The sequence below is a fragment of a genome, unplaced genomic scaffold (assembly GCF_019419815.1).
Source record: "Pyrus x bretschneideri cultivar Hongxiangsu unplaced genomic scaffold, Pyrus_bretschneideri_v1 Contig76, whole genome shotgun sequence".
Lineage (NCBI taxonomy): Eukaryota > Viridiplantae > Streptophyta > Magnoliopsida > Rosales > Rosaceae > Pyrus > Pyrus x bretschneideri.
This window is the reverse complement of record NW_025999816.1, coordinates 1421241-1438240: the sequence shown is the minus strand read 5'-3', so window position 1 is coordinate 1438240 and position 17000 is coordinate 1421241. Positions and strand designations below refer to the sequence as shown.

The following is a 17000-nucleotide window of genomic DNA, read 5'->3' as shown; positions in this document are numbered from 1 at the left end:
ACCTCTCAGCTGCACCTGCCCAAATTGTTGGAGGGTCCTGTAGGTCAATCACAAGTGTTTCTTCGGACTTCCGGAGCGTTCCGGAATCTCTCAGGTCCCTATATAGATTCGTCCATGCGTACATTTACCATATTTTTCATACCTAATTTATACCACTTCTCTAATAAAATTATGGCCTATAACATATGTGGATTAGCAGTGATGTTGAACTTGGGAGAACCGACTAAACTTCGTAATGACATTAGTTCAACTTCGAAGATAAAAAGTCTAGAAAGGTAAAGACATTACATGACATGTCCTATGCAGCTATACGCCCAATCCCAGAACAGCTGGGTAGTGACAAAAGCAAAAAGCTTCCTCTCTTCCAAACTCACAACCCCAGACCCCAAAAGCTGCTCTTTTTTTGGTTGCCTCTCTCTCTCTGAGCTCTCTCCTCTGTTGCCCACATTACCAGAGTCTTCCTCTCAGTCGCAAACACGCACGGACACCCAAAAGCGACTCACTTACCAGTCCAACACAATCCCAAAACCCAAAAGCTCTCTCTCTCTCTCTCTCTCTCTCTCTCTCTCGATCTCTCACCAGTCAATCATGGCTGAAAACGGGCACAAACTACAACAACAGCAGCCAGAAGAAGAAGATGACACGAAGAAGCTATTGTGCTCCTACCTTGGCCTGAGCCTGGGCATTTTCCTGGCTTTAGCTCCCGACAACTTCCAGGAGCTCCAGACCCAAGTGGGCGAGCTCTCTGCCCGGCTGTGGCAGGCGGAAGAGCAAGTCAGGCTCATGACTTCCCGCCGGAAAGAGGACTCCAAAGCTAACGCCAGGGTCGTCGAGATCTTCGCCAGCCACCGCAACGCTTGGCAAGCAGAGGAGAAGCGGCTGCTACACCAGATCGACGCCGCCCATCAAGAAATTGGCCACCTCCATGCCAGGATTCTGGAGCTGGAGAAAACCCAGGACGATTCCAGCGCCAGGATTCGGGATTTGGAGAGGGAGGTTGGGGAGAGGGACGACATGATTGGCTTCATGGCCACCAGAGGCGGAGGAGGAGCTGATGCTGAGGCTGTTGACGCCGACCACCACTGTCACCGCCACCAAGGCAAGGAGGAAGTCAATGTCTACGACAATGCCGTCGCCTTCAGCTTCGACTCCCACTTGGTAGCCGATGCTTCCAAGCTCTGGCAGGTTTGCCTCCATTACTTGCACACATTGGGGCTTCGATTTCGTATGGATTAAGACTTTTAACAGTTTGATTATTATGTTGTTAATTTAGCACTTGCATGATCAAAGACAGCAGTTGAAACTCTTAAGCCATTATTATTAGGCTATTTTTTTTGCCATGACACTCGAACTCGATTTTAATCTCACTTTGTTCTTTGTAACTCAAAAATCATAACTTTACTCTCTGAAACTCAAAATTCGCTTCACTTTGCCCTTCAAACTCGATTTTGATCCCTATTTGTCATCTGAAACTTAAAAGTCCTCTCTATAAAACTCAAAATTCGCTCCATATTACCTTAGATCTGTTAATTTCTTACGTGGGTTTGATTTCGGTGAGGAAGCTAATCAATTCCTTTTCTATTTTTTTTCATCTCTTCAATTTCTTTTAAAGTTAATATTCTCTTGTTGAATGTTAACGCATAATGGAGATTTATAATTAAGTTTATTATACATGTGATATGGTTTTATTGGGGGTTAGGTCCTACGTATGCTTTAGGAGGTGGCCTATTAGAAGAGAGTTCGTGAGTCAAAGTGGAATGAATTTTGCATTTGAGGGAGTAAAATGATAACTTTTAAGTTACAAAGTAGAAATGGAGTTCCAGGGGTGTAGCTAAAAATAAGCCTTATTATTATTAGCATCTTATATTAGCAAACAAGTTACAATTTGGAGGTGCATTGTCTCCTTCATCACTACCAAACAAGTTGCAATTTGGAGTTGCATTGTCTCCATCATCACTTGCAAACAAGTTGCAATTTTGGATTTGGAAGGCATGTGTTTGCTTCCATATGGAAAGGGAATCGTTATCCCGAAATTATGTAACTTGGCATCTCAAGTTCACCCCTTTTTTGGCACTCATCGCTGTAGTAAAGTTCCAACACCAATATTCTCTGCAATGATTTGATCAACTGTTCTAGCTTTTTGGAAAAATGATCGAATAAAGAGAAAAAAGCTTGTCCTTTTCTTTTCCCTCTTGTCTCCTCAAATTTGTTTCTTTGTTCTTACTTCCTGTTTTCTGAAGTGAAAGTTTTAACTTAAATTGCTTTTTAAGAGTTTCCATCTGAGCAATCAAACGTCAAACGCAATTGGAAACAATTAAAACACAATCCAGTGTCGTCTTCTTTCACCGCGTTGCTGGTTTAGTTCTTTGAAGTTTTTCTCATTAAGGACCGTTAACCATTATGTTGGCATACGTTCTCTTCTCCGAATTTATCAAATTGGAAAGGTATGTAGCTTGATTTTATCCTTTGTCCTCCTTATGCAGGATGTACAGTATGAATCCCTTGAACCGTTATATCACATGAAGCATTTTGTGCCAAGGTATGTATTTGACAGCCTATTTGCTGATCAGTTCTGAGGCGTCTAGTTAATGTTCTGCAGCTAATTAAAGATCAACGCGTCTTTATTTCCTAGGGAGTCACCTTGGAAGCTAGATGGTGAGTCGACCAGAATATCCTCGAAGCTAAAATTACTTGAACAGGAATTACTGAATTTGGAAACTATTGGGAAGAGTGATCTTTCCAAGGTACCTTCATCGATGAGGAAGCAGACCAAGAGGTATCAAGCTCTTGCGGGGAAGATAGACGATCTGTGCAGAAGAATGGTAGTGTTTTATGTTCCTTGTTTTACTTTTTCCAAGCTATTTTACGTCTGCTAATAAGAATTAACGGAAGAATTAGTTAACCATAGACATCTTTTAGTTGATGTCACTTAGTTATCACTGCACCCGGTTTGTAGGATGAACTAATTCTTCGTTGGGCAAGTACAAGTTCTGCAGTCGCCCCATATTCTACATTTTCTTTATATCTGTTTTGAATTGTGGCATTTTCATTACTTGTCTCCGGGGATACTTGACAGGCTACAATTTGGGTTGTGTTGCTCGCTAAATTTTCTTGTTTTTACAGCAAGGTAGTGATCCCTCCGAACCTACACTCAGTCCAGAGTTTCGTACACAAAGACAAACGGAGTTTTTACTCGAATCATTTAGACTTCAACAACGTGCAACGGAAACTGGACAGAAGCTGATGGCAGTACAAACGGAGATTGGGAAGAGTTCTTATGGGGACGAGCTGGGGAACCAGGCCAAACACAACACACGACGGTCTTTGGATTCGATCAGAAACAACTTGAAAGAAATACAAAGAAATTTGGAGATATGGCTGGCCCGAATCATCGGAGATCTTGAAGGTATTCTGGCTAGAGATGGCGCTTCTCGTGTAGGGGAATATTGTATCTCTAGATATCCTTTTGTTCAGTAGATCTGTGGATATGAACTTAAATATTTCTCCCAAATTGTTTTCACTTTTTGTAATTATCCTGGTTCCTGGTGCAAATGAAATCATTCCACTTTGTGTATGATAGCATCTGTATATTTCTTCTTGCATGCCCACGTCCAATGCGCCTCTACCACTATTACTGTTGCCACCAACCCTATCTACCACCATCATCTCCGCCGTCACCATCACATGGCCAAGACAGTGACACCATTGTTGTCGTCATCATCGGCACCTAGCCATAACCATGAGCACCACCATCATTCTCGTCGCAACCGCCACCACCCAACAACCATCACTGTCGTCACTACTGTCGCCATCATGACTGCCACCACCTCCACTAGCATGAAAACCAATTACCATAATTCATTTATAGATGGATGAATCTAAATACGCATTATACTTTGTATTAGCTCCTTTATATTTATTTCGAGTTAGCTTAATAAAAAACTTCACAAATTCTAAAAATAAAAACCTTCAATATTTGAAATTCCTTATAATCACTCTGTGATATCATTTTTGTAAAAAATTATAAAATATGAGATCTTTTAGCCTTCGGATTGTATAAAAACACGTTGAAATTGATAAAAGTGTAACGAACCGCCTATCTATTAATTTTAAACGACATTTGTTTTTATTTTATTTTATTTTATTTTTGTAGAGATAATATTTTCAAAATGATATACAATAGTAACAAGTCTGATCACTAAAATTGAGTTTTGTGAATAAGTTACAAAGCGTTTTGAGGAGGAACTCCTCATTTTTAACGAAACTTCATTCATAACATTGTCCATCTATCTATTTATTATTAATTGATTGAAAAATATTTGTTCTAATTAATTTTTTGCAAAATAAATTTTATAAAATTATATACAAAATTAACAATTTTCATTATAAACACGAAATTCTATTAATCATTGATGAAACTTTGTGAAAATGACTCTTCTTGTTCAATTTACCCAGTGGGAAATGTGGACCACTACCCTGTTTCCCAGTTTTCGTTAATTTCGAAACAGTAATTTATCAGTTGCATGGATGTTGACCCGTCAATCCTATCTTTCCTTTGGGAATCGACTAGTCCAACTACCTTTCAGTTCAACCTCTGTTATCTTTTTGGTAGTTGCGCAGCACTTGTTTACCGGGAACAGGATCTCCTTCGGATTTATTTTGTGGGATCCTAGGGATTTCTATATTGTAACCGTTCGTTGTATATTTTGAAATCAATTTTTATCAAGTACTATTTGTATTTAATTTTAAATAAAAAAGTCAAATGATTTCTGATCACACGATACATGATGAATAACTAAGATATGAGGATCTCTAGGATCCCTACAATTTGAATCCAGATAGAATCCAAATCCTATCAACCGTGCTTAACATTATCCTCCGCGGATCACTTAGTACTACGGTCGAATGGTATTCCTCTCATTTGAAAGTGAAAGGTCTTAAGTTCGATTCTCGTAAAAAACAAATTTGAATCACATTATTACTAGCACATTGTGAGACTTCTCTCTTTTAACGTAGATAATATTGTTTAAAGAAAAAAATAAAAAACACTATCCTTCGTAAAGGATCGACCAAAAATACAAATATCCTTTGGGCTGTGGAGAGTGAAACCTTTCATTTCTCCTTACCCTAAACCCTAAACATGTCATTTGTGGTATTTATACGTACAAATTGCGGTTTACACAAAAAAGTATGTAAGAGGGAAGGAATGACTCGTTATAAGGAAGGATCAGAGTAGTGTTACTTTTACCCGTGTTGCCAAGAAGGACAATGTCAGCTACTATTCGCTCTCAATAATTGCCCTGATCAACCCAACCTAAGAGCAATCATGATATTTTAGAACTTGGAAGCTACCTTCAGCCAGTTTAAAATATTGATGTAAGTATAGATGAAAATATCGATATGTAAATTGATGAAAACATCGGTTGTTTTTGACAAAAATGTGTTATCAAAATAGTATATAAACTCATCCAAATTTAGTCAAAATTAAAAGTAAATTTTCTCAAAAACAAAAAAAATAAAAAAAATTTGCAATCAAACAGGTATATCAACTAATCTAACAAAATTTATCGTTTGCATAACGGCGTGGATTCAAACCCTGTCGGTGGCTAATCTAACATCTAATCTAACAAATTTTATCATTTGACAAAAAAATAAATCATTAGTAAAAGTAATGGACAAGTAAAAGCAATTTTTTTTTTTTTTTTTGGTAAAAGTAAAAGCAATTTGGGCAACTAAAATTCACTAACACTGCAAACTCCTTCAAGTATTGTAAACCAACTATAAGTAAAACCATTCTACCGAAAGTATCTCGTAGATTTAACATTCAAATACATTTAGATATAACAGAGTACCAGTACGAAAGAGTACAATGTTTATTTTGATTCAAACACCACCTTACGAAAGCATCAAGTAGAAGCTCCAGCTTCTTCAAGCAGCTGCTTCACCTTCGTGATGTAGTCGCCCATAGCTTCCTCCTTGGATTTCCCTGCCAAAACGAAAAATTATACGTTAGAATTATTCTAGAACATACGGAAAATTATACCTTAGAATTATGCTAGATTATACGACGAAGATTTACATATAATAGAAAACGATATGCTCAGAAGTATCACCTTCAACAGCCTTCCATGCATCCCACTTTGCTCTGTCCCTCATATTGAACATTCCTGGGCGGCCTGCAAGTCAGCCACAAAGAAACAACACGAAGGGAAAATTTAGAGGCAGTTGAGAATCTTATGAATGAAAAATTTTCATTGCAAGTGAGAGAACGAAAAATGGCGGATTCTCAAAATTTTTATGGGAGCATTGTCCTAACTGGTGGTCACTGCTCCAACGGTGGCTTGCTTGTATAGCCCATAGAGGATGAGCTTGTTCTCATTGGTTGTTGACTCTGGAAGGGTCTTGGCTTTCTCAGCATGTTCATCAAACTCTTCCTGCATGACACCCAAATCATCAAATGTCATACAAAACAAAAACTTTGATCGTTGTTCCGATTAAAAGTATATAGAACAAAGTCATAGAGAAACTTTATAAACACGGATGCTAAGAACGTCAAAAACTGTGGAACTTCAGTTGACTAACTAGTAACCATGTATCATTGACAAAAGAAATCGGAGGATGAGCAAATGAAAATAAACGCTACACATTCAACAAGTGAAGATTTTATCACCTAGAAGGTAGATATGCATTCCACATGTACACATTGTGTTCAACTTTACTGTCAATGTAATACTATCAAAACAATGAAATTCTCTCGTAATTGATTACAGTAGGAAGCAAATCATACATTCAGACTATCGTGAAGTGCAATTTATTGCCGCAAAAGCAAGCTTATAACTAGCCAAATCTATAACTGGATGTGTTTAACTGAACCAATACGCTTTACTTCCACGATAAATTTAGACAGTGTTCCAGATTTAGACAGGTATAACTAACTCACAATTCCGAAATCAATAAACATAAAAGGACCAGACCATATACCGAGCCTCTTTACTCTCTGGCCTTAAGTGTGTTCCAAAGTCGAAGCTGCATACATTTGACACTAAAACTTGCTCGGCTTCCTCAACCAATTTGGGATGTGCAAACCCCATTCATTACGATAATTTTGAAAGTCATAGACATGTTAATGCAACACGAAGTATATGGAATTACAAATAATAACGTTATAGGTTTAATGTTTTAAAAGGTGAAGGCAAAGCCAAGGAGTTTCATGGATAGCCCCGTCTAGGTGAAAGCATTGAGGCGTGAGGCAAAGCCACACAGGAACTAAAGTTATATATATATATATATATATATATATATATATATACCCATATATTATAATCAACAATAGAGTCGAAATCAAACATTATAGAACAACAATAAACAATCAAATAAAATATTTATTCGGGTGAGAAACCCTAACAAACAAAAAAAGAAGCCCCAGCCGACTCGAGGCGCCTCAGGCGCCTAGGCGCGCCTCGACCAAGCCAAGGCAAGTTTAAGCCTACTCCCGCTGGGCAGATGTGTTTTCCCCACCGCCCCACCTCGAAGGCCGCCCAGGCACGCCTCAAGGTTCGTTTTTTAAAACACTTTTCAAATGATGGTTTTTGATAAATATCGTTTGGGAAGCTCGTAGGAAACTGGTAGATTGAACTTTAGATTTCAACCTGCTTATCACAAATCTTAGACACTGCCTTATTTCACATTCAGTTCAAGAAATCAAGCAAGCAGTAAGGAGGGAAAATAATCGAAAACCCTCATTAGACGGCGATCTGTACGTTAATAACATCCGGATTTGAACTAATTGGTGTCACCGTGATAAACACTAGTTAAAACTTACAAAAGCTCTGATCCACTATACCAGGATCAAAATCTTGATCCCAAAAACAAGTAAAATACATAAATTAAAGAGAACCCACAATAATTAACTATAATTCTGGCTGCTTTACCTTGACCAATTCATCAAATTCAAAACAAACAAAGTAGAACACAGATCTGAACTAATCACACTACTGAATCCCAAGAAAAGTGGCAAATTTAACGACAAATGGATGATCTTTCATTGATAATATGATATTGAATCGATGTTTACGGGGAAGGGAGAGAATGAGAGCATACCTTCAAACCCATTTGGTTGATCTGCGAGACGGATTCTGGTTCGCTTGGATAAACGTATGGAGTGTGAGTGGCGTGTGTGATGGGGAAGGAGGCGGTAAGCTGTAATATATAACATTCAGCGTTCTCCTACTATTTAATTAAGCGTAAAAGTAGATCAAAATTTTAAAATAAATCTGCAAATTGATACTAAGAGAATAAGCACGTCACTTCAGCAATGCAAATGGTCATTTAACACAGTGGTACAAAAATGTTAAGTTTTTATATAACAATTTGGATTCAAATTTCGTCAGTAATTAATCTAATAAAATTTATTTTTTTAACAAAAAATAAAAAAGTAACACTTAAGCAATAATTTAATTATTAATAACTACATCATTTCATTTACAAAATTTAGTTTAAAATTTTGATGTTTCTAACATTCTATTTTAATTAATAATTGCCACTCAACATTGGTTTAAAAAACAGAAAATATTTTGTCTTCAGTTTTCTAGGCAATAATAGAAGGGAAAGTAAAAACTGATTTAAGGTGATGGAAAATAGTTTTTTTTTTCGATGGAAAAAGCATATTCCGTGTGTTATTGATGGATAGAAATTAGAATTGAGGGGTTCATGAATGGGTTTGGGAATTGCTATCTACTTTTTCGGTTCGGAGTTTAGCATCATTTGAAATGTGACAATCGATAACTGTTTGGTTTATGCTGCTTCAATTTAGATTCTTTTTATGTTTGTTTTTGCTACCTTTGTGCCTATGTGTGGGATTCCTATTATATCTAGAGTTGCAACGCTCCTTTTACTTAGGCCCTTTATTTTATCGGTTGTTTATGAGAAGTCTTTTGATCTATCTCTTGCTTGTGCTAGTTTTTTAATGTAAGTAATTTCGTTTGAGAAAAAGAAAAAGAAATGGAATCACAGTAAGGTCACGACAGATAGGCCCCCATATTTAATATAAGTAGGTTATTGACCAAAGTTACGTTATTAGTTGTAACTACTAACTACTACCTCTAAATGCCGATCCATCTACCAAAGATATTGCACCTTTTTTTTTTAAATTTAATTAATAAATAAAACAAAAAGGGATTGCATGTTTGACAAGTTTTTGCATACGTGATTTGTTGGATCTAAATTTCTGCATTTTTATGTGTGGAAGAATGATCGTAAGAAACCTGCAAGACAAGGAAACAACCGTTAATAAGCCAAGGCGAGCTAATTACACTAACGCTATTGAGGTTTGACGTGTTTTCACAAAATTCACTCATACTTAATAGCGTACGCTATATACCCTTTAAGCTATGAATTCACTCCTACAATTAACTACTTAAAAGAAAGTGTTATAAATGTACAGAAAATGAAATCAAAATTTATATTAAACTTAAAAATAAAAGAGTGCATTTTTGCTTAACCCAAGTGAGGGTGATTGGTTATGTTAGGTTAGCTATATGTTGTGCATTATCAACAATTCCACATAAGTATGAGGTCAGAAACTCTTAAGTACGGTTCTAAGGGTGAGAGCTTTCAGCCATATGGATAGTTCACAGTGTTCATCAACACCTAATCTTTTTTTTTTTTTTAGCACAAGGAGCATTGGGCTTTTTTTAGTTTAAAATTTGAAATTCATGTCTTAAACCAATTGAATCAAACTAATCTTACGACAAATTTTGGGCAAAGTTGCACTCTTAAAAAGAAAAAAAAGCCAAATTCTTGTGTGCGTTATGCGAAGGTGAATTGAAAACTGATGAGGTGTTAATTTTGTTATGGTAAAAAGTGTGCAAAAGAAACTGATGGAAAAGATGGAATTGTCAGATTTAGTTATTAGAGAAATTTTTTTGAGAACTTTAACGAAAAGCTTCTGGTACTGTTTACTTTAACGAAAAATTATATTTTTACACTAAAAAGTCAATTATGATACTATTCACTTTATCTTTTATTTTGTCTTTATCGTTAAAAGTTAAAATTTTCAAATTATTTTCATTAGTTTTCATTTTTTTTTATGGGTCATGAAATCAACTCTGAATAAAGCCCAAGGTAAAACCAACAAACCGAACTGCTGGAAAACTCAAAACGATATTGGAAGAATACAGAGAGCCCATGGATGCTCTATCTTCATCATTATCGCCTCACCAACACAAGCAACACCACCCCTCACAACCACATCTAACACATACCTAAGGCCTTCCATAGTAGGTCAGAAAATTGAGTGTGATGCCAATACTATAGGGATCATACTCTTACGGTAGGCTGGAAAATTTGAGTCCTAGAAGAGTGAATTTTATTATTTTAATTCAATATACTCATAAAATAAAGAAAAAGAAAAAGAAAAAGTAAATGAATCCTACATTTAATGCCTCTGTGGTCTTTCTGGTCCTCAAAAAGGTAAATTGCAGTGACAAAGCCACCAACTGATTCATTTTTTGTAAAACCTAAACAAATAACAATAATCAAACTCACATCATTGTGGCAATAATGTAATACAAATGAAACTCGTATTACTTAATTCTTACATATACACCATTTTGGAAGGCCTAACGCTTAAATGAGCCATTCAATTAGCTAAATGAGTACCCTTTGACCGTCTCTAGGTTCGGTTGACATCTCTTTGGGTTTTCTAAAGTGAGGCCTTTTCTTAAAGTTTGGACCAAGGCCTCCATGCTCGTCTTGAGCTTGGGCCGGATTTGCTGAGTTTCAAGTTTCTAACTACATGAGCATCAAGTGAACGTCAATAATGTTGCGCACATAAACAAAATTAACGCATCTGTTGACTGTCTCTTTAATGGATGTGAGTTTCTGTCATTACAAGTGGAACACAACACATCCATATTGATAAGTATGTATCTAAGTAGCATTAGTACTCCTCTTGACAGCCTAATAGAAAATAGATCTGGCAACGAGTTATATTTGTCGAGTTTGTGTCATCTGGCAACGAGCTATATTTGTCGAGTTTGTGTCATACTTATCAATCTAAATAGCATTAGTACTCCTCTTGACAGCCTAATAAAAAATAGATTTGGCAACGGGTCATATTTGTCGTGTTCGTGTCATACTCGTTATCTTAACGTGTCATGTCGTGTCAAACCTGTTATCATAATGGGTTCTTAACAAATGGTAGGTCTTCCATCTTGCAAATAAGGCATATCTTGTCCAAATAAAAATTTTGCCCGATTCAACAATGCGTCGTATCATTTTGTGTCAGTTAATATGTCATGCAAAAAATTGCGATGTCTGATGTCTAGAATTGGCAAATGATATTATATTGGATTTTTAACAAACGATCCAAAAACGACCTGACTTGTTAACAAATTTCTAACATGTAACCTAATAACAACCCAACCATTAATGAGTTGACCCAAAATTTATTTTTTTGTGTCGAGTTAATGGTTCGTCCAATAAATGGTCAGTTACAGAGGGTATTAAAAAAAAAAAATGAGAAAATGAAAAAGGAAAAACCTTCAACTGCATGCCCATTTTGTGGATGCGTTATTATCCAGAGTTCTTCCTTCTTGTCCTTATGCATGGGACTTCGGAGTGCAATAACAAAATAACAGATAAAGCAAAACAAGAGAGAGAGAGAGAGAGAGAGAGAGAGAGAGAGAGAGAGAGAGAGAGAGAGAGAGAGAGCAGCAGCTCGGTTCCGGGCTTAAATTCCTCTTTCTCTGTGGATTTCTTTTCTCTTATGGAAATCTGTGAATCCAGCAGCAGATAATTAATCAAAGTGGGCGGTGTGGAGATGGATGGTGGTGGTTCAGAAAGTCAAGGTCTTCCTCCTCCTCCTCCTCCTCCTCCTAGTACTAAGTCATCTACTCATCGTCGCGCTGCCGCCGCTGCCGCCGGCGACGGCGGTGATGGTGTTGCTGGAGAAGAACAAGAAGCTGCTCCTCCTTCACACACTCGGACTACAGTCCATCATAACTCTGACGCCACTCATGACCAGGTAATTGATTAATTAATTCTTAATTTAATTCTCAAAATATTGTCATTAACTTTTCTGTTTACAAAACAATTCTCTCTTTTCTTTTTAATTTTAATTAAAAGCATATTTTAATTTTGGCAGTGGTTTGTTTGGTTACGTTGCGTGCATCTTAAATGCATCTTGGTAATGGTGGCTACGTCTCTTTCTTTTGTTTTGTTTGTGCAAAAATTCTTGTGTTTGTTTGTGCAAAAATTCTTGTGCTATGGAGCACGGTAGCTGTTTTAACCTGGTATTCTAAATGTTTTAATAGTTAGATTTTGATTTTTTTTATATTTTTAAGTAAAGATCTCACGGCCAAATATCGAATACCCAACAAAATCACTTGTTTGTTTCATCACGTATTGTATGTATTTTTCTCATTTCCATTTGTGGTCTTTTGAGTTATGGCAGCGCTAGTAGTCCTTGATGATCTATATTATACAATATTGATCTAATTGCACTTTTTTATATTTGTAAGTTATATGTATTAGATTTAAATTCATGAATGATGAATTTATTATCAATTTATTTTCTCACCGTTAATTTAAATATATCATCGCCTAAAAAGTCCAAATGGAATTGATACTTTTAGGAAAATTTGTTTGCATAAATTCCACATGGGTTCGTCAGCGTTCCTAGCCTAATGACTATTTTAAGAGCATAATGTGTGCACGCATCAGATTCGACGTACAACTAAAGCACCTGTACTGTACCGTCCTTTACACCACTAATTCACACTGATTTAATGCGGTACAACGATTTTTTTTTCTCTGTGACCGGAACACAAAGGGTAAACTACGTGTTTTTATACAAGTAGTGAGAAATTTTATTTTTTAACTTATTAACTTTTTAACACACACATCCCACCATTTGTATAATGACATGTAGTGTACCACCTCGTGTTCTTGTCACACTGAAAAATCTCTCTAGTACAACAAACACCTGAAATTCGGTATCTACTTTTTGAGGTTTACTAATACGAAAGATAAATGATAAGTGTATTCTCTTAAAACGGGATTTTTTATGAATTTTTTTACTGTTTATAGTTTAGTGTTAATATTTTAAATATTATGTTAAAAATATAAAATGACAGAGAGATTAAAAAGTTCTATTTTTAAGAAAGTCTCTTAACATTTTTTTTTCAGAACAAATTAGAGGTCATTAGGTTTTAGACCAATTGAAGGTTTGGTCTGTGGACTAAAATTCGTGGTATTGGTTTATGAATTAAAACATGAAGTATGATATACTTTCGGGTGCTAACACTAAAATTTTCGTCTAAAATAAAGAGTTTAATGGGCAAATAAGATATGGAAGTTTTTAAACCAAAAAGACTATTATTTAACACCATGTCGAGTTCTTAGACCAGTACTTAATGATTTTAGTGAAATGATTAAAGCTCTAATTGGATAAAATCCATGTAATAATGCTCCAATTTTCTCTTTCTAGTAGTATGGGTGTATACTATACATCAACATATTGGTGATTGCTAGATTTTTGAACGCACATATATACTAAGTGTTTCATTCATTCAATTATGCCATACACCAAAAAATAATAGAATTTTCATTGTGCTTGTTGGGCTTGACTTTTTATTTTCATATTATAGGTGATAGAGGGAGTATATATTTTTTTTCTCAAACAAGTTATTGCTATTAGTACGTTTCCAATTTAGTTTGGAATGTTAAAAACTTTTCTTTTCTATAACAGTAATACTATTTGTGAACAAAAAATTGACACATTTAGCAACACATCCTAAATATAGGTGAACCCTCTTGTTGAAACGTTTGTCAGCATGTGTGTTAGTTTTGTGTACAATTAGCATTGTTGTTATGATAAATATTGGTTCTTTTACACACAAAATTGAGTTGAGATTCTCTTTGGATCTCTATTTCTAGAGCCTAAGAACCCAGAGAGCTGGGTCGTTGAAGAGAGAGAAAGAGAGATTCAGACCCTTAGTTTGTGTGAAGCCGGCCACTGGAAAAAAGCTAATGAGGACCACATGTTTTAAATTTTAAAATAAGTGGTTCAGATCTCTAAATTTGTCGGTTCCGTACATAGAGATCCGAAGAAGATCTCAATTCCATAAAATTGTCTTCTAAATGAAAAGTATAGTTAATGGCTGTAATGAAGGAATCTATAAGAGGTCAAACTTGAGTTGAGATCAAAACGCTTTTAGTGATCTAAAACCACTTATAAATTATATCTAACTTGAATTTTTAACAAAAATTTCAACACACTTCTAATGCAAACAACCCTGTAAGTTTCTAACATAAGGGCATTTAAACAAAAGCAGCCCTAAAGCATCGTCCTTCACAATCCACAGCCACTTTGATCCTCTGAAAAAAGAAAACTTGCTAAAACCTTGGGTTGCACGACAAAGTAAAAATTGATAAACAAACAAAGTCTTCCTACTCACTTAACTAAAAAGATATTCCACTCTCTGCCTTGGTCAAATCCCACCTCCACTGCTGACTTATCGGCTGTGTCCGCTGATGTGTAAAACTTGGAGCTTCCTTTGTTCTTCAATGGTGGAGATTATCTACCCCAACACAACTGGAATTGTTCCCTTCTTTTCATCTTCCTGGTTTGTTCATTTTCCTTTCTTCTTCGTAAGATTTGTTTTTGAGAAGTTAGTGCCCCCAAGTTTGAATCTCCCTCCTCATAGTTATATGAATTTAGTGTAGAATATTGGCTGTATAACTAAAATTGGTAGATTCAAAATTTAAACTTTTGTTTTGATTGATGAGGAATTGAGGATAGTTCAGTAATGTACTTGCTTGTGTAAATATAAGCATAAGCACCTTTAAACCTAATGCCAATGAAAATCGAACTAATATTTTTATTTGACAAACTATGGTAAATGTAGAAACTGATGACCACAGAAGAAACTACGCAAGCTTCCATTGAAATGGGAGAGCGTAACGGGAACGGTGCTGAATATGTTTCAGTTGGTGAATTACATTTCCCTAGGGCTAGGGTAGATAACTTCAAAAAACTCTCACTTCTGCCTCTTGTCTTCATCATCTTCTATGAGGTATCTGGGGGTCCATTTGGGGTTGAGGATAGCGTCCAGGCCGCTGGTCCGCTTCTAGCCCTTGTCGGGTTCTTGGTCTTTCCACTCATATGGAGTGTTCCCGAGGCCTTAATTACCGCGGAGATGGGTACCATGTTCCCTGAGGCTGGGGGTTATGTTGTTTGGGTTTCGTCGGCTTTGGGTCCCTACTGGGGGTTTCAGCAGGGTTGGATGAAATGGCTAAGCGGGGTTATTGACAATGCTTTGTATCCGGTTCTGTTTCTGGACTATTTGAAGTCGGCAATCCCAGCGTTAGGTGGTGGCGTTCCAAGAGTTGCAGCGGTCTTAGTTTTGACATTGTTGCTCACTTACATGAACTATAGGGGTCTGACCGTTGTGGGTTGGGTTGCTGTTCTTTTAGGAATTTTCTCAATAATGCCTTTTGTGGTTATGGGACTTGTGGCAATCCCCAAGGTGAAGCCCTCGAGATGGCTAGTTGTAAATCTACACAATGTGGACTGGAATTTGTATCTGAACACTCTCTTTTGGAATCTCAACTATTGGGACTCGATAAGTACACTTGCCGGAGAGGTAGAAAAGCCAAATAAAACTCTCCCAAAGGCTCTGTTTTATGCTTTGATATTAGTTGTTCTTGGATATTTCTTCCCGCTCTTAATGGGTACTGGGGCTGTTCCACTCGACCGTGAGTTGTGGACAGATGGATATTTCTCAGATGTCGCTAAAATTATTGGGGGAGTGTGGTTGAGATGGTGGATCCAAGGGGCTGCAGCAGTGTCGAATATGGGGATGTTTGTTGCTGAAATGAGCAGCGACTCCTTCCAACTTCTTGGGATGGCGGAACGAGGGATGCTCCCTAAGTTTTTTGGTAAGCGGTCTCGTTATGGAACCCCAGTGATTGGCATTTTGTTCTCAGCTTCTGGAGTCCTTTTGCTATCTTGGCTGAGCTTCCAAGAGATTGTAGCTGCAGAAAACTTCTTGTACTGTTTTGGAATGATTTTGGAGTTTATATCATTCATACGGTTAAGGGTGAAGTACCCAGCTACAACTCGGCCTTACAAGATACCCACTGGAACAGTTGGAGCCATTCTTATGTGTATTCCTCCAACTGTATTAATTTGTGTAGTTTTGGCTCTTTCAACACTCAAGGTCGTGATTGTGAGCCTCGCAGCTATCTTGATCGGCCTTGTGATGCAGCCATGTCTCACTTACGTTGAGAGAAAGAGGTGGATCAAGTTCTCCGTCAGTGCTGACCTCCCAGATCTTCACGGTGCAAATCAGGAGAGTGTTGGCTCCATAAGACATTAGTAAGTCCTCAAAATATGCAAAGCCATTGTATACTCAATACTGTAGGTCGTTGGTGTCGTTGGTGTTGAAGCGATGACTACGCTCAAGTCCATAGCAGATGTTGACTGATAGCTAGTTATCATCTGTGTGTGTTTTAAGACGATCATCGATGGAAATGTTTGATTAGATGTTGAACTATCTGTAACATTAATTGACTAGGGAATTATGTGAATTTGGTTTCAGTGGATTTTTGGAATATCATGTTCTTGAAGGACATTTGCAGAAACTTTGAAATGTAAGATGCATGTTGTGACTTGTGGGAGAGATGTATATTGCATGTCCTTCCTTGGAGGTGACATACAAAAATAAGAAATTTCACCACTCCTGTAACTTCTGAGTTCTAATTTTATAATTCCGTCATTTAAAATTTCATGTTTAAATCCATCAATATGATTCAAACGTTAAATCAATATATTAAACTCATATAAGAATCATATTTCTACAGTAGGTTAGAAAATTTGAGTGGTTGTTAACGCCAAAATCTAGTGGAGTTGACAAACAGTGGCTTTAGGGGATAAGGTGGTTTTAGGGTTGTTGCCTAGTTTGATAGAGGGCTTGACGGGTTGGCATGTGGGTGCC

General features: G+C 36.8%; 3 protein-coding genes across 5 annotated transcripts; 2 read left to right on the top strand and 1 right to left on the bottom strand.

The window, feature by feature from the left end:
• The first annotated feature begins 296 nt into the window (after positions 1-296).
• LOC103955577 lies at positions 297-3574 on the top strand. The gene is made up of 4 exons (XM_009367482.3): positions 297-1185; positions 2484-2539; positions 2633-2822; positions 3124-3574. The coding sequence occupies exons 1-4, from the start codon at positions 301-303 to the stop codon at positions 3475-3477; spliced, it is 1485 nt and encodes a 494-aa protein (XP_009365757.2). The 5' UTR covers positions 297-300; the 3' UTR covers positions 3478-3574.
• Positions 3575-5185: 1611 nt separating this feature from the next.
• Positions 5186-8257, bottom strand: LOC103955571 (acyl-CoA-binding protein). Of its 2 annotated transcripts, XM_048574924.1 has the most exons (5): positions 8101-8257; positions 6317-6434; positions 6114-6176; positions 5895-5986; positions 5186-5314 (listed from the first exon to the last, which is right to left on the bottom strand). In XM_048574924.1, exons 1-4 carry the CDS (start codon positions 8110-8112, stop codon positions 5907-5909), a joined length of 273 nt encoding a protein of 90 aa, XP_048430881.1. In that variant the 5' UTR covers positions 8113-8257; the 3' UTR covers positions 5186-5314; positions 5895-5906. The 2 variants fall into 2 exon arrangements, with proteins under 2 accessions (XP_048430881.1, XP_009365752.2); XM_009367477.3 differs by lacking the exon at positions 5186-5314 and having other exon boundaries at positions 5782-5986.
• A 3430-nt stretch (positions 8258-11687) lies between these two features.
• LOC103955572 (probable polyamine transporter At1g31830) lies at positions 11688-16751 on the top strand. 2 transcript variants are annotated; one of them, XM_009367479.3, is made up of 2 exons: positions 11688-12025; positions 14910-16751. In XM_009367479.3, the coding sequence occupies exons 1-2, from the start codon at positions 11822-11824 to the stop codon at positions 16380-16382; spliced, it is 1677 nt and encodes a 558-aa protein (XP_009365754.2). In that variant the 5' UTR covers positions 11688-11821; the 3' UTR covers positions 16383-16751. The 2 variants fall into 2 exon arrangements, with proteins under 2 accessions (XP_009365754.2, XP_048430848.1); XM_048574891.1 differs by lacking the exon at positions 11688-12025 and adding an exon at positions 13734-14627.
• The last annotated feature ends 249 nt before the right edge of the window (positions 16752-17000 follow it).